The sequence below is a fragment of the Rana temporaria genome, chromosome 3 (assembly GCF_905171775.1).
Source record: "Rana temporaria chromosome 3, aRanTem1.1, whole genome shotgun sequence".
Taxonomy (NCBI): Eukaryota; Metazoa; Chordata; class Amphibia; order Anura; family Ranidae; genus Rana; species Rana temporaria.
The window spans coordinates 349,375,997-349,402,971 of NC_053491.1; the positions used below are offsets into that span (position 1 = coordinate 349,375,997).

The following is a 26,975-nucleotide window of genomic DNA, read 5'->3' on the forward strand; positions in this document are numbered from 1 at the left end:
TCTGAGCGACCGTGGAGGAGACTTCCCCACTGTGCCGCGCAAATTCGAGACCGATTCCGCTTGAAGGAGTGGACTGTTGGGTGCCCAGTTGGCACGGAGTTACAGAGACTGTGTTTTTTTGTTTTTATTTCTTTGTTTTTTGCTCACCTCAGTACACACTTTGCTACCTCTCTCTCCCCCCCCATGTGTTTTTGCTCCCCCACCCACCCCACACGTGGACAGACCCATACAGAAATGTGAAACCCCCATCTGACCTCTGTGCTCAAAAGAGGCGACCCATGCCACCAACTTGGCCCAGGACAGTGCCACGGGGGCATACTGCATGCGGCTTCACCGCTTTTCTCCACCTGCCATGGCAACTACGCCAATAGTGACATGGAATGTCCGCGGAGTGCATGATCCCCTGAAGCGCACCATGATCGGCTCCTGCCTGAAAAAGTTCCACCCGGCCATTGTGGGCCTTCAGGAGACACACCTCACAAGAGACACACTGGGCTGTCTGGGTTTTTCCTGGGTGGGCAAGGCCTACCACTCCACTCACACCTCCTATTCTCGGGGGGTGAGTGTATTGGTACACAAATCCTTGGCTTACCAGGAAATTGACTCGGTTGTAGACCCGCATGGGAGATATGTTTTTCTTTACTGCAAAATTTTTACTGTGACATTGATACTTGCATTTGTCTATATACCTCCCCCATTCTCTAGAGAGGTTATACAATACCTTTTATCTTACCTAGCCAATAAGCCAGATGTACCTGTTATGATTATGGGGGACTTTAACGGTTGTCTTGATCCTAGACTAGATAGGCACCCGCCAGTTTTACCGCCCCTGGGGGGAAGAGGCACCATTTTGAGCCGCCTCCTGGCGGAGGTGGGCTGGATAGATGTATGGAGGGCCAGGAACCCTGCCACCAAACAATTTTCATTCTTTTCTAAGACCCACGGTTCATTATCCCGCATTGACTTGTGCGTAGGGTCCTCTCAAATGCTGCATATGGTGCCCAAGCTAGACTATCACCCCGGAGGGGTGTCTGACCATTCCCCCCTAGTGGCGCACTTGACCACCCGCCGGCTTCCACTTTGCCCAGGGCACCCTGGAAATTAAATGCCTTCTGGCTAAAACTTTTTACGTCTCATGAGCGAATAGGACGACAGATAGAACAATATTTTGTGGAAAATGGGCTGAGAGGTGTCACTGTGGAGGGATAGGACGCGTTTAAGGCATGCCTTAGGGGCACATTTATAGCTGAAATTACCTCTGATAAGCGCAACTCCGCAGCCCTCTTAGAGCAAGTGGAAGATCAGGTACAGAGGTTGGAGCTGCAATTTGTAACGGACCCCTCAGACTCCGCGAGGGAGGCATGGATATCGGGCCAGGACTCTCTGGACCGGTTGAGGGCCTCCACCGCGGAAAAGAAGCGCTTCTTCACAAAACAGGCTTACTATGAGGAGGGGGAGAAGACAGGCAGGCTTTTGGCTAGGATTGCTAGGTCCCAACAGGCGTCCCCCCGGCTATCGGAGCAATCCGTGACCCCCAGGGAAGACTGGTGAATGACCCCGAGCAGATTGTAGCTGTACTGGCAGCCTTCTACTCGGATCTGTATGGATCTCGGGATGGCTATTCCGATGGTGAGTTGCAGGCGTACATGGATACTGTGGCCCTCCCGACTTTGAGCGGGCGGGCTCGGGCTGAGATGGACGCTCCCCTGACCCTTACTGAGTTGATCGAGGCGGCTGCCTCCTTCCCTACCTGTAAAGCCCCGGGTGATGATGGGATTCCCATGGAAGTTTACACCCAGTACGGGGGGGAGATCCTTCCCAGGCTGCTGAGGGTTTTCAATGCCTCGTTTGACCTGGGGAGGCTCCCTCCATCTATGGCAAGGGCAAACATCATCCTTCTGTTGAAACCGGGCAAAGATCCCCTCGATCCAGGCTCATACAGGCCCATATCCTTGCTCCAAAGTGATGTTAAAATCCTTGCGAAAGCGCTAGCCATCAGAGTGAACAAGGTCATTCTATCCATAATACATCCTGACCAGGCAGGGTTCATGCCTCGTAGCTCCACCGCGACCAACCTTAGGCGCCTATACCTTAATTTGCAAACTCCCTCGGATACCGCCGGCCGCAGGGCACTGTTGTCACTTGATGCCAATAAGGCTTTCGACAGTGTCGGCTGGCGATACTTGTGGGCTGTGTTGGCCAAGTTCGGCTTCGGCCCCAGGTTCCTTGGGTGGGTGAGACTGCTGTATTATGCGCCACAGGCTGCCATACGCTTGTCAGATAGGATGTCCCAGACCTTTGCTCTGGGCAGGGGGACCAGGCAGGGCTGTCCCCTGTCCCCCCTGCTCTTTGCTCTGGCAATTGAGCCACTGGCGGCCCTGGTGCGGGACTCTCCCGAGGTCAGGGGCTTCCGCTATGGTGACATGCATGAAAAAATCATGCTGTACGCCGACGACATGCTCCTGTTTCTGGAAGATGCGGAAGACTCCTTGAACAGAGTAATGTCCTTGGTGGCGGGGTTCGGCCATTTCTCCGGCCTCACCATCAACTGGACTAAGTCAGCCCTAATGTTTCTAGATGGGCCCCCCCCGTCTGGTGGGAGTCCCACATGCCCTGTCCCCGTAGTAACCTCCTTCAAATACCTGGGGGTCCATGTCTACCCCAAGGTGACCGACTACAGTAGCCTGAACATATTCCCCTTACTGACCAGGTTCAGAGACAAGATCCACATATGGAACAGGTTAAAAATGTCCCTAGCGGGCAAAACTAATCTCATTAAGATGATTCTGATGCCGCAGCTACTTTACCTACTCCACAATTCCCCGGTAGTTATCACCCTCAAGAAGTTTAGAGTGGTCAACTCGCTATTTAGGCAACTGCTCTGGCACACTAAAGCCCCTAGGATAAAGCTGGAACAATTGCAGCGCCCCAAGGAGGGAGGGGGGCTGGCTCTGCCTAACCCATGGATCTACTACCTGGCCGCGCAGCTGCAGCACCTGCCATGTCTCCGGTCCCGGCTGGCTCCTCGGCCAGGCTTTTACTGCTTGGCTCGGGGGCTGTGTCAATACCGGAAGGACTTGAGGCCCAGCAGTTTCAGAAACCTAACAAAAAAATGCCCACCTTTGCGCTTATCCAGAAGGTGTGGAATAAGGCGAGGCAGCTTCAGGGGGTCACAGGGTTCACTGAATTTAGCCCAATCTGGGAGAACAACACATACACTGAACTGGCCAAACTAGATCAGGGTCCTAGATGGCGCCTTCAAGGCATAACGCTCCTTAAACAGATATTTCGGAGTGGTACACTACTCCCATTTGACACCCTTCAGTCCAGATTTGCACTCCCCCGATCCATGTTTTTCTACTATTTACAGCTACAACATGCAATTAGAGCCCAGGGAGATGCGGTGGAGTGGGCTCAGTCCCCCACTCCAGTATTCCGCGTCTTAAGGGCCGCAACTGAGACCAAAGGTTTTATCTCACAATGTTACAACATGTTGCTAGACTCATTCTTAGAGGCACATCCCATGACAGTAGCGGACCAGTGGGAGGCGGACGTGGGCCCGATGTCAGGTGATATGTGGGAGGAAGCATTGCAGGCAGTTAACAGCTGTTCGCTCAATGTAGCGCAGAAAATATCACAGCTATACATTTTGCTGAAGGTTCACTATACCCCAGTAAAACTCTTTAAAATGGGCGGGGTTGCAGACCCGATGTGCAACAGGTGCAAAGTGATGTCTGGTGATCTGATACACTTGCTCTGGCGCTGCCCCAAACTCCACAGGTTCTGGAGGGGAGTTGTGGATACACTCAACTCTGTGTTCCAGGTAGCTTTACCCTTGGAACCGATTTATTGCCTGCTTGGAGTATTGGAGGGAGTGGTGACAGAGGAACTGACTCGGATGGCACTGAACAGGGCACTGTTCCAGGCCAGGAGGGCCATTCTCCTGAACTGGAAGCTGGAGGACCCTCCCACGCTCAAATCTTGGGTGATGCATATGGGTAGGATGCTAGTCATGGAGAAATACATTTACCAACATAGGGGAAATGCAGGCAAATTTGACAGGCTTTCGGAGGCATGGCTGGCCACACCGGGCTTGAGCCCTATGGAACTGGTTCAGGGAAGGCTGCTGGGTGGCAATTAGATTCGCTAGTCAAGGGGCGGTGGGACTGGAGGGCATAATGATGGACATTGTTAAAATGTGCTAGTCGCTGGATGGAGAGACTTATGTGAAGTGTACTACATATGTTGTGGCTGCTATGTCATACTGAATTTCTCTTTATGTCTGTTATGTGAGCAATAAAAACTTTTCTGATTTAAAAAAAATTGTTTCTTAGGCCTGGTACACACGATAGGATTGATCCGCGGATTTGGATCCGTTGGCATGTACTCACCATCGGATCCAAATCTGCACGGAATTCAACCGCAGTGACGTGTCGCGCCGTCGCCGCGATGATGACGCGGCGACGTGCGCGACACTGTCATATAAGGAAATCCACACATGCGTCGAATCATTACGACGCATGCGAGGGACGGGTTTGGACGGATCGATCCGGTGAGTCTGTACAGACCACCGGATCGATCCGCTGGAGCCGATTCCAGCGGATAGATTTGTTAGCATGCTAACAAATTTTTATCTGCTGGAAATCGGAAATATCCGCGGATAAATATCCGCTGGAACGTACACACCAGGGGATCTATCCGCTGAAACCGATCCGCTGAGATTTTTCAGCAGATGGATCCTCTCGTGTGTACGGGGCCTTACTGTGATTTTCTGCCTCCTTATAACATCCTTTTTGATCAACTCAAACCTCTCCTTTTCCTTCTTAGGCCTCGAACACATGACCGAGTTTCTCGGCAAAAACCAGCAAGAAACTTGCTGGTATTTTTTTTTTGCCGAGGAAATCGGTCGTGTGTACACTTTTCGACGAGGAAACTGTCGAGGATCTCGTCGAGCCAAAAAGAGAGCATGTCTTCTTTTTCCTCGATGGGAATGGGGAAATTTGGCTCGCCGAGATCCTCGACAGCCTAACAAGAAACTCGACGAGCAAAACTATGTGTTTCGCCCGTCGAGTTTTTCGGTCGTGTGTACGAGGCTTCACTTACATTTGTTTGGGACTAATAATTCACCTTAGTTTCAGTCTTGTGCACTACAAATCCCATAAGCCATCTTCGGAGCGAGCAAGAGGGTGGACATGTATCTAAATGCAGTGTGATCATGTAGAACAAACATAGCCAGCTTGTAACAGAAACATTGGATCACAGCAGTACAAAAGAAAAAAGGAAAGGAATTTAGAGATTTTATGATGCTGAGAGCGATAGGAGATTTTTGAGTTGAGAATACATACTTAAATAGGATTTTTTTTAAAAACCAGAGTGACAACATATCCCCAATCTCCTGTGTTAATAATCACACATTTCATCAAATGATATAATGCATCTTACCCCATCATTCTATTTCCCGTTCATCCCCATACTGTGCCAATTGCAGCCATACTGTGCCTATTGCAGCCTTACTGTACCCATTGCAGCCATGCTGTGCCCATTGCAGCCTTACTGTGCCCATTGCAGCCTCGCCTGGGCAGAGGAATGCATGGCTGGAGGAAGAGGAGAGCGGCGGGATAGCACGCTGTTACTGGTGCTTACATTATAATTGTCTCCGCTCTGCTTGACACAGCCCCGCCTCCTCCTGACCCTGTGCCTGTGATAGATAGAACGCATCGCAGCATTGGACCGGCGTTCTATCTATCACAGGCGCAGGTCAGGAGGAGGCGGGACTGTGGCAAGCAGAGTGGAGACAATTATAATGTAAGCGCCGGTAACAGCGTGCTATCCAACGGCTCTCCTCTTCCTCCATGCTCTCTTCCCCCCGGGTCGATCGATGGGAGAATGGCTCCCGTCCCGATCAACCCCGCCAGCGGTGCTCTCCCCCGCCTTTCCGAGGGCAGACAGCCCAGCTCGCAAACCCTCATTTTCCACTCGCAAAATGCGAGTAGGCAAATGGAAAATGAGGGCTGCTTTAGACCTTGAATGTTAAAAAAGTTGTTAAAAAAGTTGGCTACGCCATATCATTTGATTTATTATTGTATCTACAACTCACGCTAGTGTAACATACAGTATACTGTAGATTAAATCATATTTATCAGGGGTTCCGTGCAGTAGTGTATTTCGGTTCTGTGCTGCCCTAGGCCTGACTAAACTTGTGCATCCTCTAATTTAAATATGACCCACCCTTTCCTGTCAAGGCCACACCCCTTTCTAAGACCCACCCTGAAATTTTTGAGTGCGGACACTTAGTTCTTAGGGCCTTGGGGGGGGGGGGGGGGGCAATGGATTCCCTTAATTTGCAAAGATTTCCTCTGACTTGCTGTTTGGCTATGTGGCAGGAAGTGAAGGGAAATCTCCCTTATAGTCTCCCTTATTCCTTGGAAAACAAATGTGTCCAATAGTAGCATAGCGACCAGCAGGAGGAATCAATGACATGCTATCCTGCACAGCTGGAAATGCAGTGTCATCTGAAGCTTACGAAGTCAGTAAAGATTTACTGGGTTAGGGTTTTAGGAATGTGAAGGGTTACAATTTAGGGCTGAATTTAGGGCTGGGTTAAGTCAGAGGAAGAATTTTGTGGCCAGGGATTCCCTTCATCTATACCAGACCCTTATCCTAGATGAGGGTTTGGCATAGATTCCTAACGAAGAAAAAAAATGTGTGTGGCTTCCCCTACACATACATTCTAGACTCTTTTTTTATTATGAGTGTCTGGTATGGATGTCAAGGGGGACCCCACAGAAAACAGAAAAAACATAAAAAAGATGTGGGATCTCCCCAAAAATTCAAGTTTGGTATGGATTTTAAGGGGAAATCATGCAACAAAAAAAAATCCCAGACCCTTATCCAATGCAGGTCAGGATAAAGGGAGGGGGAGTATGATAGACTTTGAGCCCCCTGAGCTATTTTAGGCCACATACCCTCAACATGGTGGAGGTGCACCCCTGGCAGAGCACCTTGTCCCCATGTTGATGAGAACAAGGGCCCCTTCCCCACAACCCTGGCCGGGGGTTGTTGGGGTCTGTGGGAGGGGGCTTAAATAGTATCCATACTCAGTGCTGATCCTGACCTCCCTGGGGCCCTAAGCAAAATTATGCTAAGGGGCCCTCTGCCTGACCCGTGAAGCGAGCTGTGGTGAAAAAAGGGCGTGGTTCATGCTAAAGGGTGGGTGTGGCTCAAATGGGCGTGGCTCGGAAGGGTGTGTGGTTAGAGTCTGAGATGAATGAGGGATGGTGGGAGAAAGAAAGAAATAGAGAAATAAAGAATGGAGAAAAAGAGGGAGAGAGAGAGAGAAAGAAAGAGAGATGGAGGGACAGCAGGCCCAGATCCTACACCACAATAGAAATATGTGTATTCCAGAAAGTTTAACAAGCAGCAGATAAAGATACTCCAAACACCTGGTGTTAGCGCTTCATACATCCCAGAACCATAGTTGTTATGGTGTCAGGATGATTGAAGTGCATTATTTCTATTATGACATTGTAATATAAAACTAAATAGTTCAACTCACCATAATGCAGAATCAGTGTTAGCCCCGAGTGTGTCACCTGCTATATTGCCTGTCACCAGATACCATCAGGTGCCCCCAGTGGAGTCCATCTTTACATCAGGCTTACCCAGCGGAGTACCTCCTTACATCAGGTGTACCCAGCGGAGTCCCCCTTACATTAGGCATTCCTAGCAGCGTCCCACCATACATCAGGCTTACCCAGCGGAGTCCCCCCTTTCATCAGCTGTTCCCAGCGGAGTCCCTCCATACATCGGGCATTCCCAGCAGAGTCCCTCCTTAATCAGGTGTCCCCCCCATTGGAGCCCCCCTTAGTCAGGTGTTCCCTATTGGAGCCATCCTTGCATCGGTATAGCAGTGTCTGGGCCACTATTATGGTTTCCCGTACCCCAAGGGGGAACAAAGTAGAGGCGGAGCTGGCCGCGTGGCTGCAATAGAAATGAAGCTGCTGCGGCGTCGCCCACCCCCGCTCCTTAGTTTCCATAACAGACAGACCTGGACCTGCAGAGGGGCGTGGCAGGGGGTGGGCGGCACCACAGCAGCTTAATATTCTATTGTACTAGCCACCCAGGTTTTGGTCTTCTTAAAAATGGCGGCCGTGGACCTCTAGCGGAAATTCGGGACAGTTGTCAACTATGGCTATGACATGAGGGGGAGGCAGGGCCTTAAATAATTTGTGGGGTCCTACCGCAGTGCCATATCGCAAAAAATGGCTCGGTCATTGAGCAGCCAATTCTTCCGGGGCTGAGGTGGTTAATGGCTACTAATTATATTAATCTACTTTGTGTGCATCCCATGCCTTTGTAAATTCAGATATTAACTTGAAAAAGCCACTGTGATATCTTCACTGAACTGCACTTAGCCTGGTCTGTGAGTGGGACCACGGAAGTCCTAATATAGGCTGCCTGCAGAAAATTACAGGAGGGGCAGATACAAGACCAGTCACCCTGCACAAGGAGAGAGAGCAGCAGTGACTGGTCTTTATTACAGGAAGCTCCCATACAGAGAGCTGGAAGAACTTTACAAAGGAGATGAAGATTCAAGTAAAAATACGCATGCCTCTTGTATTTAGACAATATCAGAGTTCAGCTCAGAGGCGTTGCTAGGGGGGTGCGGGGGGTGCGGGCCGCACCAGGTGACACCCACTAGAGGGGTGACACCATCCCGATTAAAAAAAAAAAAAAAAACATTTTTTTTTTTTTTTTTTTAGCTGACATGTGCGGGGTGGGCGGCCCCCCCCCCCCGCGACTGCAGCGATGAGCGCCGTGGAATCGGAGTGCCGAGCGCCGCGGTACAAGAGGAGCGGGGTTGCGGGGTGACACCGCAGCACCATCCATCCCCTCCTCTCACAGCCACGGGCTGTTAGCGGTAGTCGGCACACAGGCACAGCCCTCTCCTCTCTGTTTGTGTGTACAGAGGGGGAGGGGCCGAGGGGACCTTCTGTCCATGTGCCGTGGCGCTGCCTGCGATGATCTGAGGTACTGAATGGGGGGATTTCACTGAAGGGGGGGTTGTACTAAGGGGGTGTTTTCACTGAGGGGGTTTGCACTGAGGGGGGGGGGATTTGCACTGAGGGGGGGTTGCACAAAGGGGGGGGTGTCTGCACTGAGGGGGTGTCTGCACTGAAGGGGGTCTGTGTAACATGCAGGGGTCCAGAGGTGCAGGTGGCTGTGTAATGTAAAAGGGGTGCAGTGATGCAGGGTGCTGTGTAATGTAAAAGGGTCCAGAGGTGCAGGGGCTATGAGATGTAAAGGGGGCCAGTGATGAAGGGTGCTGTGTAATGTAAAGGGGTCCAGTGATGCAGGGTGCTGTGTAATGTAAAGGGGTCCAGTGATGCAGGGTGCTGTGTAATGTAAAGGGGTCCAGTGATGCAGGGTTCTGTGTAATGTAAAGGGGTGCAGAGGTGCAGGGTGCTGTGTAATGTAAAGGGGTCCAGAGGTGCAGGGGGCTGTGTAATGTAAAGGGGTCCAGAGGTGCAGGGTGCTGTGTGATGTAAAGGGGTGCAGAGGTGCAGGCGGCTGTGTAATGTAAAAGGGGTGCAGTGATGCAGGGTGCTGTGTAATGTAAAATGGTCCAGAGATGCAGGGTGCTATTGTGAAGGAATGCAATGAGCACAATGATAAATTAGAAAATGTCTATTCTCTATGCATCTTTATTATAATATAAAGTCTATATTGCTTTTTCATGTATACTACTGCTACAATACTCCTTACTCAAATCAGTTCCCAAATAACACCCCTCCCATTGAGAAACAAAGGAGAAGACCAAAGATGGCGGACACCCCCCCACTCCCACATAGTTTTAGGAATGCGGAGGTGAAGACACGTCAGAGGGCTGGCTAAGATCAACACCCCACCTTGTACCTTGACCAATTAAATGCGCTTTCTAGTTCATATTAACATAATAATGACGTATCATACTGTAATAGAGCTTTGTCTTGTCTATAATAAACACAGATAACGGTGTGCTTCGACTGAGACAGATGTGTCAGTGACACATTCCTAGCCATGCATGGTGATCTGAAATATGTGATTTGGAGCAGCAGTAGAAAACCATGTTGACCCCTTTGAGGTCAAGAGATCCTTCATACTATGAGATGTAAAGGGGTCCAGTGATGCAGGGTGCTGTGTAATGTAAAGGGGTCCAGTGATGCAGGGTGCTGTGTAATGTAAAGGGGTCCAGAGGTGCAGGGTGCTGTGTAATGTAAAGGGGTCCAGAGGTGCAGGGGGCTATGTGATGTAAAGGGGTCCAGTGTGTGCAGGGGCTGTGTAATGTAAAGAGGTGCAGGGTGCTGTGTAATGTAAAGGGGCCCAGAGGTGCAGGGTGCTGTGTAATGTAAAAGGGTCCAGAGGTGAAGGGGGCTTTGAGATGTAAAGGGGTCCAGTGATGCAGGGTGCTGTGTAATTTTAAAGGGGTCCAGTGATGCAGGGTACTGTGTAATGTAAAGAGGTCCAGAGGTGCAGGGTGCTGTGTAATGTAAAGGGGTTCAGTGATGCAGGGTGCTGTGTAATGTAAAGGGGTCCAGTGGTGCAGGGGGCTATGTGATGTAAAGGGGTCCAGTGGTGCAGGGGGCTGTGTAGTGTAAAAGGGTCCAGAGGTGCAGGGGGCTATGAGATGTAAAGGGGTCCAGTGATGCAGGGTGCTGTGTAATGTAAAGGGGTGCAGTGATGCAGGGTACTGTGTAAATTTAAAGGGGTCCAGTGATGCAGGGGGCTGTGTAATGTAAAGAGGTCCAGAGGTGCAGGGTGCTGTGTAATGTAAAGGGGTCCAGAGGTGCAGGGGGCTATGTGATGTAAAGGGGTCCAGTGGTGCAGGGGCTGTGTAATGTAAAAGGGTCCAGAGGTGAAGGGGGCTGTGAGATGTAAAGGGGTCCAGTGATACAGGGTGCTGTGTAATTTTAAAGGGGTCCAGTGATGCAGGGTACTGTGTAATTTTAAAGGGGTCCAGTGATGCAGGGTACTGTGTAATTTTAAAGGGGTCCAGTGATGCAGGGGGCTGTGTAATGTAAAGGGGTCCAGTGATGCAGGGGGCTGTATAATGTAAAGAGGTCCAGAGGTGCAGGGGGCTGTGTAATGTAAAGGGGTCCAGTGATGCAGGGGGCTGTGTAATTTTAAAGGGGTCCAGTGATGCAGGGGGCTGTTTAATGTAAAGGGGTCCAGTGATGCAGGGGGCTGTTTAATGTAAAGGGGTCCAGTGATGCAGGGTGCTGTGCAATGTAAAGTTGTCCAGAGGTGCAGTTGTGGAGAGGGGTACACAGTAGTAACAAAAAGATATTGAAGGATGCAGAGGTATGCAGGGGGCACAGTGGGGTGTTTTTACATTTTAACGTGGGGGTGCCAGATATTGGATCCGGCCCGGATGCCAAATGCTCTAGGTACGCCCCTGGCCTATAGGCTCCTGAGATGTGAATTCCGGTTCTGGAGAAAGAGAGGTGGGGGAGGGGACAAAGAAAAATGGAGAGAAAGAAGAAGGGATAGAACGCACAAGAAAGATGGATATGGAGAGAGAGAAAAGGGGAAGAAAGGAGAACAGAGAGCAAACAGTAGGATAAAAAATATTTGAAAAATGTTATTGGGGGGGGTGACACCATATTTTACCGCACCAGGTGACACCAACCCTAGTGACGCCACTGGTTCAGCTTTAGTGCGGGTTCACACTGATGAAAATTTGTTGCGAATTTAATATGTTAATAAAAAGCCTAGATTCACATATCATCCAAAAACACCCCCAATGGGTTCAATGACGGTCGTTCATATACTATAGGTTGCGATTGCGATGCAAATGTGATGCGGCAACAAAAATGGTCCTGTGTGAATTTACTGTGGTGCGGTGTGATTTTACTCTCCATAGACATCAATGGAAACCTCACTGAATTCGCATCTTGTGTTCAGATGTGTGCGAATACTGCTTTTTTCTGTGTATATTTTTACTTATTTGCCCCCCCCCCCCTCCTCACTTCCTATTTTCTGTCTAATGTTTGAAAACGCATTACAATCGCACTGTCTATAGCACAAATAGATATGCAAAATTGCACTGAACTCCAGTAGTGTGAGAATCGCACCCATTTGGATCAAATCATTGTGAACCCAGACTTAAAGTGAAACCAAAGTCTCTGTTTTTTTTTTAGCTAAAAATAAAAAACATGTTATACTTACCTGCTCTGTGAAGTGGATTTGCACAGAGCAGCCTCCTCTTCTCGGGTCCCTCTTCAGTGCTCCTGGCCCCTCCCTCCTTTGGAGTGCCCCCACAGCAAGCAGCTTGCTATGGAGGCACCTGAGCTGAGACACAGCTCCGTGTGCCCATTCAGACACGGAGCCACATCCTGGCTCTGCCCCCTTTCTCTTTTCATTGGCTGACTGCCTTTGATTGACAGCAGCGGGAGCCAATGTCGACACGTTGCTGTCTCAGCCAATGAGGAGGGAAGTCCTGGGCAGCAGAGGCAGTCCTACAACATTGATGGATCTAGATGGGCTCAGATAAGTATTGGGGGGGGGGGGGGGCTGCACACAGAAGGCTTTTTATCTTAATGCACACAATGCATTCTGCCTTTACAAGCATTTGTTAGTTAATGTAGCGCCTGTGTACTTTTCAGTACAGGTGCTATGTCAAATTTAGTGGGATGAGAGAGTTATTTGCTCTCATCCATGTTAATTTGTTTAAATTCGGCTGTTGCCAGCCCTGAACTGTCCGGTGGGTCATCCTGTGCTCCAGAGGTGTAGTTCCACCTCTGGATGGCAGGTGGCGCTAGAGGGGTCCAGGCGGAGGCGCCCTTTCTCCAGCAGCCAATTAGAGGAGTGTTTCCCTCGCGGGACATGCTGGGGGAGGGTATTTCTGTGGCAGACGCCATTTTTCGGGGTTCTTCACGGGTTTCTGGTTTCAGGTGCGGCACCCACCTTTAGGGTGTGCGCACATCACGGGCCCCCGGCAATATGGCCTACCAGGTCGGGGCGCACGTGCTACGCGGAGTTCCTGACTCTGGGCATTAATGGCCCTGAGCAACTGATGCTGCCAAGGGGCCCCAGTGACTTACTGGGTCCCCCATCTCTATTAAGAAGATCCCAAGTGAGTTGTGCTGTTCGGTGGGGAATCGGTCTGAGGAGAACCCGGAGGCAGGTGATTCAAAAGGGCTTAGACGAACCATTGGGGATCTGGGTGACTGGACACTGACAGGTTGTATGCTGCAAACTGTCAGTTGGTGGCCCCAAATATAACAAGTCTACCTGAGGAGGATTCAGGCAAATTCTTGACTGGGAGGATTCGCTCTACCATCCATGTTCTCAAGTACTAGGCCTGTGGCAGAGGTCTCATCACAAATCCTAATTCTATTGGAGCCAAGTCAGTGGCAGAGACTTGTCCCTTCCCAGAAGTTCTAAGTGACGCTCTGGCTGCCAGGCCTGTGAGAGGGACCTGTCCAGGGGCACTTTACCCACTTCGGCTGGAGTGGCGATGAGGAAAGTGTTGCTAATAGAAGCAGGACTGCTTCTGTTTATCCATAGGCCTGAATCTGAAAAGTTTCTCCTTTTCACCAACCTGCTTCTATCTACCTCATTTGACTGTTGGTCATGTTGGACCAGTAATAAAGCATAGAAAACTTCACCCTGCTATCTGGACATTCCGTTATTGCTTCTAACCATCATCATCCCTAGATACATCACAGAGGTAACATAATTATACCGATCCCAAATCTAACCAGCGGTCCCTGAGGCCTCGTACACACGACCGGATCTGTCCGTTGGGATTTATCCGCGGATCAGTTCCAGCAGACAAATCCGGTCGTGTGTACGGCCTAGCGGACATTTTTCGGCGGACATTTCTCCAGCCGACAGTTTTCAAGCGGATAAAAATTTCTTAGCATGCTAAGAAATCTATCCGCTGGAAACCTGTCCGTTGGACTGATCCGGTCGTCTGTACAGACTCACCGGATAAGTCCAAGCGATCCCCATCCCTCGCATGCGTCGAAGTGATTCGACGCATGCGTGGAAGTATTTACCTTCCAGGGTCGCGCACGTCGCCGCGTCATCGTTGCGGCGACGGCGCGGCCACGTCACCGCGTATGTTTTCCGTGGGGATTTTGATCTGATGGTGTGTACAGCCATCAGATCAAAATCGGGAGCATAAATGTCCGCTGGAAACGGTCCGGCGGACCGTTTCTAACGGATATCCTCCCGTGTGTACAGGGCCTGAGGGGGTAGCGCTACATTAACGAAAAACTCTTAGTGAATTGCACTTTCACAATTGATTTACCACAAGCGTTTTTCTTCCTATGTGCCAGATCCTAATCCATGTGTGTCTCTACAATAGATGTGACCCATGCTAAGGCATAAATCTCCCCCGGCTTATCGGTAATTGTTGATTTTCTTCTTTTACTTCAGTCTAAGATTAGTAAAGATTTCAGTGGTAATTAAAGAGGTACCGACTGGCATTTGGCCACAACGATGAAGGAAGCTTCATGCGTGCTCTGCAAATTGGGTATCAGGAATGAAGCTGTAACCTCACCCTACCATATGTGCCAGGAGGGATATTTTAGGGCCAAAAGAATGTGTAAAAAGCTCTTTCCCTTACAAAGGGCACCTTGTAATGAATCTCCATATGGAGGAAGCTGCTACAGGCCACAGCATAGGACAAGAGGCTCATCTACCCACAATGCTGCGGGTGTCAGGTTTCCGGCACACAAGGCCATGGCCAAGAAAGATACTATTTTAAAAATCTGTTCACGAGACCAGAGGCAATAGAAGAGGAGCCCTGAAGGACTGGTCATTATCTCTGTCCTTCTTACACCGTCCAGAGGAACTACTACAGGTAACGCTTCTTCCTTTGAATTAGGAATACCAATAATCACATCAGTTACGTTATTCTACATGTTAGTCTATTACTGTCAATTTTGGATTTTTTATTTTTTTTGCTGTTATTGTTGCTTATCTGGCTAAAATGTTGGTGTAATTATTACGTTCTATTAAAATAACATTTGTTGTCAAATGTATAGAAATATGTATATATTTTTTAAGTTTTGTGGTTTGTTGTAGTTTAATGTATGTGTGTGTGTGTGTAATATATATATATATATGTATGTGAAACCACTAATAAATTAATAAATAGACTTTGTTAACTAACACAGATTCAGCTTTTTCTTGTTTCAGTCAATGTGTATATTTTTTTTAACATGTACATATTTGTGTTACTGCGCATAAAAGGTTAGTCAACTCAAAACTGATATTTGAGTTATAGTTAGATCCCTATGGTCTTGGCTTGGTCATGGCTTCTTATATGTTTTGGATGTACCAACAGTGAGATCTCTCTGTCAACTCTGTTCCTGTCCACCTGGGAGTTTTTTCTCTTGTAGCATGCCTGTAGTCTCTGATTAATTCTTGTAGCATGCCTGTAGTCTCTGACCATCTCTCTGACCATCTCTTGTAACATGCCCACAGTCTCTGACCATCTCTTGTAACATCCCTGCAGTCTCTCAACATCTCTTGTAACCAGGGCTTTTTTTCAGTGGAAACACTGGGGAACGCACCTCCTGGACTGACTGTATGTAATGGCAAGGGGTGCTGGGGTGTGTTGCAGGGTATTGATGCTCACTGCTGGGATCTTTTGCAGGGGGGTCTATTGTTTCTGGGGGGGGTCTTATGTTGCTGGGGGGTCTGTTGTTTCTGAAAGAGATCTACTGTTGGGGGAGGGGTCTATTGTTGATGGCAGCCAGAGAGTCTATTAATGCTGGATGTGCGGAGATCTGTTGATGCTGCCGAAAATCTATTGTTTCTGGGGGGGAAATTTTGTTATGGGTGGTCCATTGTTGTTAGGGGGATCTATTGTTGCTGTCTGCGGGGGATTATACTGCTTTTCTTGATATCATTACCAAATTCCATACAAATTACTTAGCGCCACAAAATGATACTTGGTTCTATATTGTCTAAAAGGGACGGTACTGGGAGGTGGGTAGGGGCGAAAAAAAGGGGTGACTCGGAAAGAGGGAGTTCCTGCACCTATTGTCTGAGAAAAAAACCCCTCTCTGTAAACTCTGTTCCTGTCCACCTGGGAGTTTTTTAACATCTCTTGTAGCATGCCTGTAGTCTCTGATTAATTCTTGTAGCATGCCTGTAGTCTCTGATTAATTCTTGTAGCATGCCTATAGTCTCTGACCATCTCTCTGACCATCTCTTGTAACATGCCCACAGTCTCTGACCATCTCTTGTAACATGCCCACAGTCCCTGATCATCTCTTGTAACATGCCCGCAGTCTCTGAACATCTCTTGTAACATGCCAGCACTCTGACCATCTCTTGTAACATCCCTGCAGTCTCTCAACATCTCTTGTAACCAGGGCTTTTTTTCAGTGGAAACACTGGGGAACGCACCTCCTGGACTGACTGTATGTAATGGCAAGGGGTGCTGGGGTGTGTTGCAGGGTATTGATGCTCACTGCTGGGATCTTTTGCAGGGGGGTCTATTGTTTCTGGGGGGGGTCTTATGTTGCTGGGGGGTCTGTTGTTTCTGAAAGAGATCTACTGTTGGGGGAGGGGTCTATTGTTGATGGCAGCCAGAGAGTCTATTAATGCTGGATGTGCGGAGATCTGTTGATGCTGCCGAAAATCTATTGTTTCTGGGGGGGAAATTTTGTTATGGGTGGTCCATTGTTGTTAGGGGGATCTATTGTTGCTGTCTGCGGGGGATTATACTGCTTTTCTTGATATCATTACCAAATTCCATACAAATTACTTAGCGCCACAAAATGATACTTGGTTCTATATTGTCTAAAAGGGACGGTACTGGGAGGTGGGTAGGGGCGAAAAAAAGGGGTGACTCGGAAAGAGGGAGTTCCTGCACCTATTGTCTGAGAAAAAAACCCCTCTCTGTAAACTCTGTTCCTGTCCACCTGGGAGTTTTTTAACATCTCTTGTAGCATGCCTGTAGTCTCTGATTAATTCTTGTAGCATGCCTGTAGTCTCTGATTAATTCTTGTAGCATGCCTATAGTCTCTGACCATCTCTCTGACCATCTCTTGTAACATGCCCACAGTCTCTGACCATCTCTTGTAACATGCCCACAGTCCCTGATCATCTCTTGTAACATGCCCGCAGTCTCTGAACATCTCTTGTAACATGCCAGCACTCTGACCATCTCTTGTAACATCCCTGCAGTCTCTGACCATCTCTTGTAACATGCCCACAGTCTCTGACCATCTCTTGTAACATGCCAGCAATCTCTGACCTTCTTTTGTAACATGCCCGCAGTCTTTGACTGTCTCGTGTAACATGCCAGCACTCTCTGACAATCTCTTGTAACATGCCCGCAGTCTCTGACTATCTCTTGTAACATGCCCGCAGTCTCTGACTATCTCTTGTAACATCCCTGCAGTCTCTGACCATCTCTAGTAACATGAAATTTGTTATGTGCAGTCCTTGGAGCCCTCTATATAAAGTCTTTGACCACCGCTGACATACAGTGTTATACCATTTTAGATTCTGTCTAAATAAATTCAACTTTATCAGTGAGTTTTGTGCCCGGCTTGTCCTTTGGCTGCACACATTTCTGGGCTCATTAATCAAAGTGTCTAAAATGTCATCTCATCATTCTGTATGTCTTCCATTTCACAGCTGTACACACATCGCCATCATGTCTGACAGGTAAGCCTAATTTATATTCTTGCTCAGTTTATTTGCACTGTGTGATCATTCAGAATCCCAGTAATACAATGACTCTACTAACATGACATTCTGACGGCCTGGATACATTTATTTTACTTGTTTATAAAGCGCTGATGCTTTTTTTCCTGCCGAAAATTCACAAGAAGCATTACACCGCTCTACCTGCCTGCCACAAAGGAGCTCACAATCTAATATCTCTAACATAGTCACGCTAGCCATAAGCAGGGCCATATTTATCCATCGTGCTGATCTAAGTACACCTGAATAATGGGCACCCTTTTGTACAAGTGCCAGCCCTTGTGCCATGTCACATACCGGTACATGCTAGAATGAGCTATTGGCAGAAGCAAGATGTCTCAAGCTACTTTTAACTGTGCGGGTCAACAAAGAAAAAAGGGATATGGTGTCATATGCTGGTCTGACCTTGAGCATATTGCAAGGCAGGTTTAGTTACATCTGCTTCAAAGTGTCCTGATAGTTAACTTCAAATAGTTAGCAATGGCCCAGATTCAAGAAGCACTTGCGCCCGCGCAACCATAGGTTACGCAGCGCAAGTGCTTACTTGCTCCGGTGTAACGAGTGCTCCTGATTCAGGAACCTCGTTACACCGACTGCAGGCTAAAATCTGCGCGGCATAAGGCTCTTATGCCTCGCAGATTTTAGGCTGCATTCTTGCGGGGGCCGCTAGGGGGCGCTCCCATTGTGTATCAGCGTGTAGTATGCAAATTGCATACTACCACTGATTCACAAGCTTGCGCGGGCCCCCGCGCAAGCCAGGTACGGAGTTTCCGTACGGCTACTTTTAGCGCAAGGCTGCCCCTTCTAATAGTAGGGGCAGCCAATGCTAAAGTATAGCCGGCCTTCCCGCGCCGTGAAATTTGAATTTCACGGCGTTTGCGTAAGTGAAACGTGAATGGCGCTGGACGCCATTCACGTTCACTTAGAAGCAAATGACGTCCTTGCGACGTCATTTGCCGCAATGCACGTCGGGAAAGTTTCCCGACGGAGCATGCGCTGTACGCTCGGCGCGGGAGCGCGCCTAATTTAAATGATTCCCGCCCCCGGCGGGATCATTTAACTTGCGCGCGCTTACGCCGGGCAAATTTGCCGGCGCGCCCTCGCAATTCACGGAGCTACTGCTCCGTGAATCGAGGGCAGCGCAAAATATTTGCGGGGGCACAGGGCAAAATCGTTGCCCTGCTCCCCCGCAAATATCGCGCAATTCTACTTGAATCTGGGCCATTGTGATTAACAGGCAAAAGGCTAACAAAGCAAAATATGAATCCTTATTCTTTAAAAAGTTAGTTATCCTAAAAAAAAAAAAGTTACAGTTATTTTTTATCTGAGTGCAGAGGTAAGAAAATTACATTCATATGGATAAAACAAATAACCTTATCCCTGTGTTAAAGCTTTGTGATTTTATCCAATTGCATGCATTAATATTGTAAGGAATTAATAAGCAAAATAGCTTTGTTATCCTGCGTGAGTTGTAATAAATAATAGTGCCCCATGCTGTCATCTAGTGGTTCAAAATCATATTACTAACAATACTAGTGCCCTGTGTTGCCATCTAGTGGTTGAAAGTAATAAAAAAAATATTATTATTGTAATTTCTACTACAGTTACTACTATTACTACTACTACTAATAATAATTATTCTCCTTATTATAACAACAACAATAATAATAATAATAATAATAATAATAATAATAATAATAATATTATTAACATTTACAACTGTTGCAACTGACAAAGAATACAAACAACTGCAGAACAACACATTGACATGCCTTGACATATGTGCAATTGATCCAATTCTTCCACATTATAATAAATATCTACACTTACATAAGTACACCCAAATCAAATATAAGTTTAGATGCACATACAGAGGGGAAAATAATTATTTGATCCCCAGCCAATTTTGTAATTTTGACTACTTACAAAGAAATAAAGGGTCTATAATTGTCATCATAGGTGTATTTTAACCACTTCAGCCCCGGAAGAATTGGCTGCTCAATGACCAGAGCATTTTTTGCGATACGGCACTGCATCGCTTTAACTGACAATTGCACGGTCGTTCGACGTTGCACATAAACAAAATTGGCGTCCTTTTTTTCTCACAAATAGAGCTTTCTTTTGGTGGTATTTGATCACCTCTGCAGTTTCTATTTTTTTGCGATATAAACAAAAAAAGAGCGACAATTTTAAAAACAAAATGAAAATTATGGGACTACAGCGCTACTAAATCCAGATACACCACACAATTAATGATTAAATGTAAAAAGCTGCAGTATGTGAAAAAAGGTTACCAACCAAACAACAAATGTGAAAAATATGTTCATATTTTTCAATTTTGAAAACACAATATTTTGTACTTTTTGCTGCTTTTTGTACTTTTATAGCCCCACTTATAAAAAAAACAACACCTGTTTTCTCAGTTTAGGCCGATATGTATTCTTATACATATTTTTGTCCATAAAAATTGCAAAAAGCGTATATTGATTGGTTTGCGCAAAAGTTATAGCGTCTACAAAATAGTGAATAGATTTATGGCATTTTTTTAACTGCGATATTGCGGCGGACAAATCGGACACTTTTGACACATTTTTGGGACCAGTGTAATTTATACAGTGATCAGTGCTATAAAAATGCACTGATTACTGTATAAATGACACTGGCACGGAAGGGGTTAACACTAGGGTGTGTTCATTGTATGAACACACAATCAGTCTCCTTGCCCCTGAGAGAACCGGGATGTTTGTGCTTACACACACACATCCCCGTTCTCATTCTGTAACGAGCAATCGCGGGTGCCCGAAGGTCATCGTGAACACTGGGCACTCGCATCGGCCCCGGGGAAATGCTTCGGGCATGCGCACCTCCGGTGGTATGCGCATGCCACTGGAGGCGTCTTAAAGAGCAGACGTACAGCTGCCATGGCTCGCGCAGGGGAGCCAGCCTGCCACAGTATAACTGTGGCGGCTGGTCTGGAAGCGGTTAAATGATAGCGACAGAATATCAACCAAACATCCAGAAAAACATATGATGCAAGTATTATAAATTAAGTTGCAGTTCAGTGAGTAAAATAAGTATTTAATCCCCAAGCAAAACATAACTTAGTACTTGGTGGAGAAACCCTTGTTGGCAAGCACAAAGGTAAGATGTTTCTTGTAGTTGGTTATCAGGTTTGCACACATCTCAGGAGGGATTTTGGTCCACTCTTCTTTACAGATCTTCTCTAAATCCTTGATGGTTCTTGGCTGTCGTTTGGCAACTCGAAGTTTCAGCTCCCCCCATATCTTTTCTATAGGATTAAGGTCTGGAGACTGACTAGGCCACTCCACGGCCTTAATGTGCTTCTTCTTGAGCCACTCTTTTGTTGCCTTGGCAGTATGTTTTGGTCATTGTCGTGTTGGTAGACCCATCCACAACCCATTTTCAGTGTTCTGGCTGGGAGAAGAAGGTTCTCATTCAAGATTTTACAATACATGGCCCCATCCATTGGCTCCTCAATGCGGCAAAGTCAACCTGTACCTTTAGCGGAGAAACAGCCCCAAAGCTTAATGTTTCCACCTCCGTGCTTGACTGTAGGGATGGTGTTCTTAGAGTCATAGTCAGCATTTTTCTTCCTCCAAACATGGCAAGTCAAGTTAATGCCAAATAGCTCAATTTTGGTCTCTTCTAAACCCAACACTTTCTCATTATCCTTCTCTGAATCATTTAGGTGTTAATTGACAAACTTCAGATGGGCCTGTACATGTGGCTTCTTGAGGAGGGGGATCCAATGAGAGAAAGAGCTGGAAACACACCGCTCAAAGCCATCTGTGAGGATCTGATGAGCTGCTGAAGAGATCCGGGTGCCTGCCTGGTGCACAGCCAGAGAAATCCAATGAAAACAAAGAAGAATGGCGGCACATCCGGAAGTAAAATCAAAAGAATTTCAGGAAGTTCATAAAATCAAGCGAATATGACAAACATCAATCCAAAAACTGAACACCTTTTTTGGATTTATGTTTGTCATGTTCGCTTGATTTTATGGACTTCCAATGAGTTCTTTTGATTTTACTTCCGGATGTGCCACCATTCTTTTTTGTTTTCTTAAGGAGGGGGACCCTGTTGCAGGATTTAAATCCATGGCGGCGTATTGTGTTACCAATGGTTTGTTTGTGTGACTGTGGTCCCAACTGCCTTGAGATCATTCACAAGCTCCTCCCGTGTAGTTCTGGGCTGATCCCTCACTTTTTTATGATCATCTTTACCCCATGAGGTGAAATCTTGCATGGAGCTCCAAACCAAAGACGATTGATGGTTATTTTGTATTTCTCCCATTTGCGAATAATCGATCCAACAGTGGTCTCCTTCTCACCAACCTCCTTGCTGGTGTACTTGTAGCCCATTTCAGCCTTGTGCAGGTCTATAGTCTTGTCTCTGACATCCTCTGACAGCTCTTTGGTCTTGCCATGATTGTGGGTTTGAGCTTCTCTGCCTTTTGGCTAAGATCAAGTTTAGTATCTGTTCTTATCAGTTGCCAGTAGGTGGTGCTATGCTAACTGTCCTGAGTACATGGCGAGGTGGAAAGGGATGGCAGTTGGCAGAAGCTAAACCTGCCGGCGTAGAGGTGGAAGCCTTCTGATTTGGACGGAGAAACATGAGGTCAAAGCTGCGGGGCCGGGCCCCTGGCCTTCAGCCTGGATTTTGTGTTGCCTGCCCCGGTCAGTTGTTCGGGAGAGAACACTTGCTCCTCCTTCCCCTTGGGGGGAGCGGTTAGTATTTCCCGAACGTGATTAGGAGGGAGTGATGGGAATAGTGGGAGTAGCCTTGTAGAGTGGGCTCTCCTCAATCTCCCAGAACTCCTACCTTCCTGGCTGGGATGGGTGCTGCTGGTCCGGGCTGGGGGCCAGGGTCCGTTGAAAAGCCTGTGGAGATAGTGTCCCTGGAGTGGCAGTCCAGGGGTGCCATACCTTGCACAAGTGTTTCGAGAGGGCACTTTCAAGTGTGGCACCGTGGTCACATCTCCACTTTTTTAGCACCTGCCTCTAGGGCCGGGCCTTTTGGTTGGGACCAGAGGAATTTTTGTTTCCTGTCGGAGGGCCGGCCTTCCTATTGCACGATGGTCACTTTCTACTCACTCTCCCACCTTCCTTCTCCCCCACTTTCTTTTTTATTTTACCATTGTTTTTCACTTTATGTCTTTTTTTGTTTGGTGCACTTTATGTACACTATGTGTGATTAGTAGGGTGCCGGTCCTCTCATGGGGTCTCCCTTTGGGGGAGCCCCACCTAGTACTGGGATGGTTCTGTTTTGGCAGACCCTCCAAGGAAGTTGGGTCCGTGTCGGCTTCTGCTGCTCCGGGTGGAGTTTTTGGGTTGTGTTTTGCACACCACAGGCTTTTCATTAGAAAAAAATAAAATAAAAAATGATTGTGGGCTTGAGCCTAGGTTCACAGTAGAACTCGCATAATTTCAACCCGGCAATGCAGTCCGACTTCGGGAAAGACATCTGACAGAGATCTGTGCGGGTTCATGCACAGATGTCTATATAAATCGCCTCCCGAAGTCGACAAAAGTAGTACAGTAACTACTTTTGGGAATCGGTGCGGCGCCACAAAGTCGGAGTCGCACCGATTCGGACAGTGCCATTGCCGGCAATAGCTGATGATTTGGCATGCGATTTGACATGTCAAAGTTCAATGTGAACCTAGGCTAAATGGAAGAAACTGATTCTGTGGACAGGTGTCTTTTATACACTAACAAGTTGTCATTAGGAACACCTTCTTAAATTGACAGGACTAATCTGTGTACCACATGAGCACATACTGTAGCCAGTCTGTGGGAGCCAGAATTATTGTTGGTTGGTAGGGGATCAAATACTTATATTTCTCACTGAACTGCAACTCAATTTATAACATTTTATTTCATGTCTTTTTTTCTGGATTTTTGGTTGAAAGTAAGTGGCCAAACTTACAAAATTCGCAGGGGATCAAAATTATTTTCCCCACTGTAATCACTTTTAATTTTCAGTCTGTAAACACTTCTACATCTTCATCTTCTATTTCTACCTCTTCCACTAAACCTGCTCATCTCATTTGAGAACCATTAGTGAGGCATCTGGGAAAGGTCAACCACTGACCTACCTGACACTTGCATATCAGAATACCGCATAGTTTGGGGGTACTCGAGAATGCATAGGGTGGAATGTGCAGACTTTGGAGAACATTTGCTATGCATTCCTGTAGCCGATTTAGCATATCTATATATTGAAAGGATTGATTTATTGTATGCGATAAAACTGCTTTTGAACAACCAGAGCTGTCAAACATAAATTATTTATAATGGAATTCCATTCTATTTTTGGGGGGACAGATGGGGTAGGGGACATACTGGGGGGGGGGGGGTAGGATAGAACTTCTGTTTTACTTCTGCCTGCATTACCATTGAAGAAAATTCCTTTGCTAAAAGAAGAGTGTGAAGTGAGACAAAATCTCCATAACAGTGACACAGACAGCAATAAGACACATTTTTGGGACAAACTAGGCTTTCTTTTGGCACTATTGCCTAATGCCTGGCAAAACATTTAATTTTTTTTTTTTTTATATATATATATAAATGCATTTTTTTCTATTTTGACCAGTGTCACTGTAAATAAAAAGTATGATTTGTCCTGTTTGTTTAAAATTACACAAGAATTATCCCTAAAATTTCCTTTTTTAACTTGGTTTTCTTTCTTCTTTGTTGCGTTCTTGAAACAGAGAGGTAAGTTAAACATTTATTTTTGTTTAATCATTAAATACCCCTTGCAGTCTACCAATGTCTAATGTTTGATTTTCATTAATTTCAGAGGAAATCTAAAATCCCTGCTTCCAGGAAGCTTCTTCTGAAGGTATGTTGCATTAAAGATTAATAAAATGAACTGGCTGATGTAGTACCGAACAAAAATGTTCTCATGTTTGGTAAGCAGTACATATGTAATGCAAGACATTTGAAATTAAAACTCAACAAATAAAGTCTTTATTTTGTTTTAAATAGAAAAGGGATGGGTTAAAACTACAGTTGAGTTTTATGTCCCCATCAGATCAGGGAGATTATTCTTAATTTTCTGTTCTGTGGAACACAATACACTAATACACAAAATGAAAAAAAAAAATCTCCCCAAGAGGACAAACTTGGATATTTTTTTAACTATATACACTTACTCTTTTTTTTTTTATCATGAACGTCAGTGGTAGCTATACTCAACGTTAGGTTTATTTTTATGGTTAGTCTACCTAGACTTTTTAGCCGAGTTTTTGGTTGTACAGTATTCAGTGTTGTATGAAAAACCAAACAATAAACAAAAAACAACTACCAGAAAAGTACTCACATTTGCAAAAAATCTAAGCTAAAGTTCTACCTGTGTCCCCGTTCGCTCTGTTTGTCTTGGTACCATGGGCGTAGCATAAGGGGTTGCAGGGGTCACAATCGCAACCCCACCCCTATCTCTAGGGGGCCCCTGAAGCCTTCCTGTCATATTATCATATCCTCCACAAAGTCCAGCTCTGATCTGATGAAGGGCTGCACAGCCATGCTCCAGTACTAGGCTTCCACTTTGCCTTCCACAGTCCACACCCATCTGTTCTCATTGGCTGGGGACAAGCTGTGAGCCATTTCCTGATTGAAGAGGAGCACAGGGTAAGAACAGCACAGGGGCCAGGTCAACTTTTGCATCGGGCCCACAAGCTACGCCTCTGCTTGGTACTCAACGATATCAGGAATATAAGTAAGGGAAAATACTAAACTTTAAGTTTACTGCAAGTCACCAGAACAGCAACAGAGGAACAATCCTCCAATTGAAAAGTGACAACTGTGTGTGTGTGTGAGTTCCCCCAAAATTGGAGATTTTCTCCTACTTCTTGTTGTGTCCATAGGAAGTGAAGAGAAATCTCTCCAGCAATCTATAAAGACACATTTTTTAACCCTTACACACTCTGCCTGTCACTTACCTTGGTGGAGGCCAAAGTGATGAGTGGGCTTCCCTTGCGGATCTGGTCCAAACACACCTTAATGTGAGAACAGGAATGCAAGGCTCAATTTAGCATGGCTGTCAGAAACCTGGAGGGCAGATGATGATTAGTAGAGATGGCGTGCGAAAATAGTGACAAATACAGCAGAAGGACACCTCATGATCAATTGTGGCAGGCAGTCCGCGCACTGGTAGTACAGAATTGCAGCGTAGGAGCAGGATGGTAGGCAGGGTAGCCAGGACCTGATAATAGTAGACAGGCAGACGATATCTGGAGGCTGTGCCAAGGTCATATATAGTCAAACAACTGGAAGAGGGGTCGTGGTCAGGAGTCAGGCCAGGGTCAGACACAGGTAGGCAGAAGTAAAAGAGGCAGGGTCCAGTGGCAAGCCAGAGTCATGCACAGATAAGGAGCCGATAACAGAAGCAAGGTTTGGAGATCAGACAGGAGTGAGTTCAAGCAGGAAACCAAGGTCAGGATCAGGAGAGAGTCAAAGAGGTATTCAGGAACAAGCTGAGTCAGAAATGGGTTGTCAAACAGCTAGGTTACCAGGAAGCACAGGGACAAGAATCACAGGTGGCTGAAGATCATCCAGCGATTAATGGTCACCCTTCCATGCCTTCAATAGGTCGCTTGGCGCCAGACCTGAGATTGGACGTGCACAGAGGTGCACCAGTGCTACAGCAGGAATCAGAAGATTGCTGCCGCTACAATTCACACCGAACTTATTTGTGAATGTGAAATTAGCCTAAAGCCCCATACACACGGTCACACTTTTTGCCTACCAACTTCAAAATCTGCAAGTTTTCTAATTTGTCTGACCGTGTGTATGCTCCATCGCACCAACTTTTTCGGGTTTCATCCAACAAAAAGTTGGGTCTGCAAACGGACCAACTTTTCGGCAACTTTTCGGCAACAAAAGTCCGATGGTGCCTTGTCTGACTGTGTGTACAGCAATCCAAACAACTTTTGGACAGAGTGCAAATACGCATGCTCAGAACCAATGTTAAAAGCAACAAAGTCTGACTGTGTGTATGCTATGGGTGTGGCCGGACAAATCAATTAGGATAAAAATCCAAGGGAAATTTTGTTGGATGTCTAACTGTGTGTATGAGCCTTTACACTTCGAGCCAATGAGACCATGGAGATTCTCTGGGGTGTAAAAGCCACCTGCCTGGGAACCAGAAATTCACATCAACATCAGTACTTTAAGATCATAGGTGTGCGCAGCCTATTGCATTAGGGCAGGGGTTTATGAGAAAAAAAAACTAATTTT

General features: G+C 46.8%; 1 protein-coding gene and 1 pseudogene across 1 annotated transcript in view; both read left to right on the forward strand.

Moving 5' to 3' along the window:
* Positions 1-14,712: 14,712 nt before the first annotated feature.
* The window catches only part of LOC120932635 (troponin I, slow skeletal muscle-like), a 53,810-nt gene continuing 41,547 nt past the window's right edge, over positions 14,713-26,975 (forward strand). The window contains exons 1-4 of the mRNA XM_040345158.1: positions 14,713-14,851; positions 17,647-17,676; positions 24,449-24,452; positions 24,538-24,579. Of these exons, the coding sequence (XP_040201092.1) occupies positions 17,666-17,676; positions 24,449-24,452; positions 24,538-24,579 (57 nt within the window). The 5' untranslated portion in view covers positions 14,713-14,851; positions 17,647-17,665. The remainder of the gene's footprint in view (positions 14,852-17,646; positions 17,677-24,448; positions 24,453-24,537; positions 24,580-26,975) is intronic.
* Positions 22,174-22,308, forward strand: LOC120933997 (annotated as a pseudogene).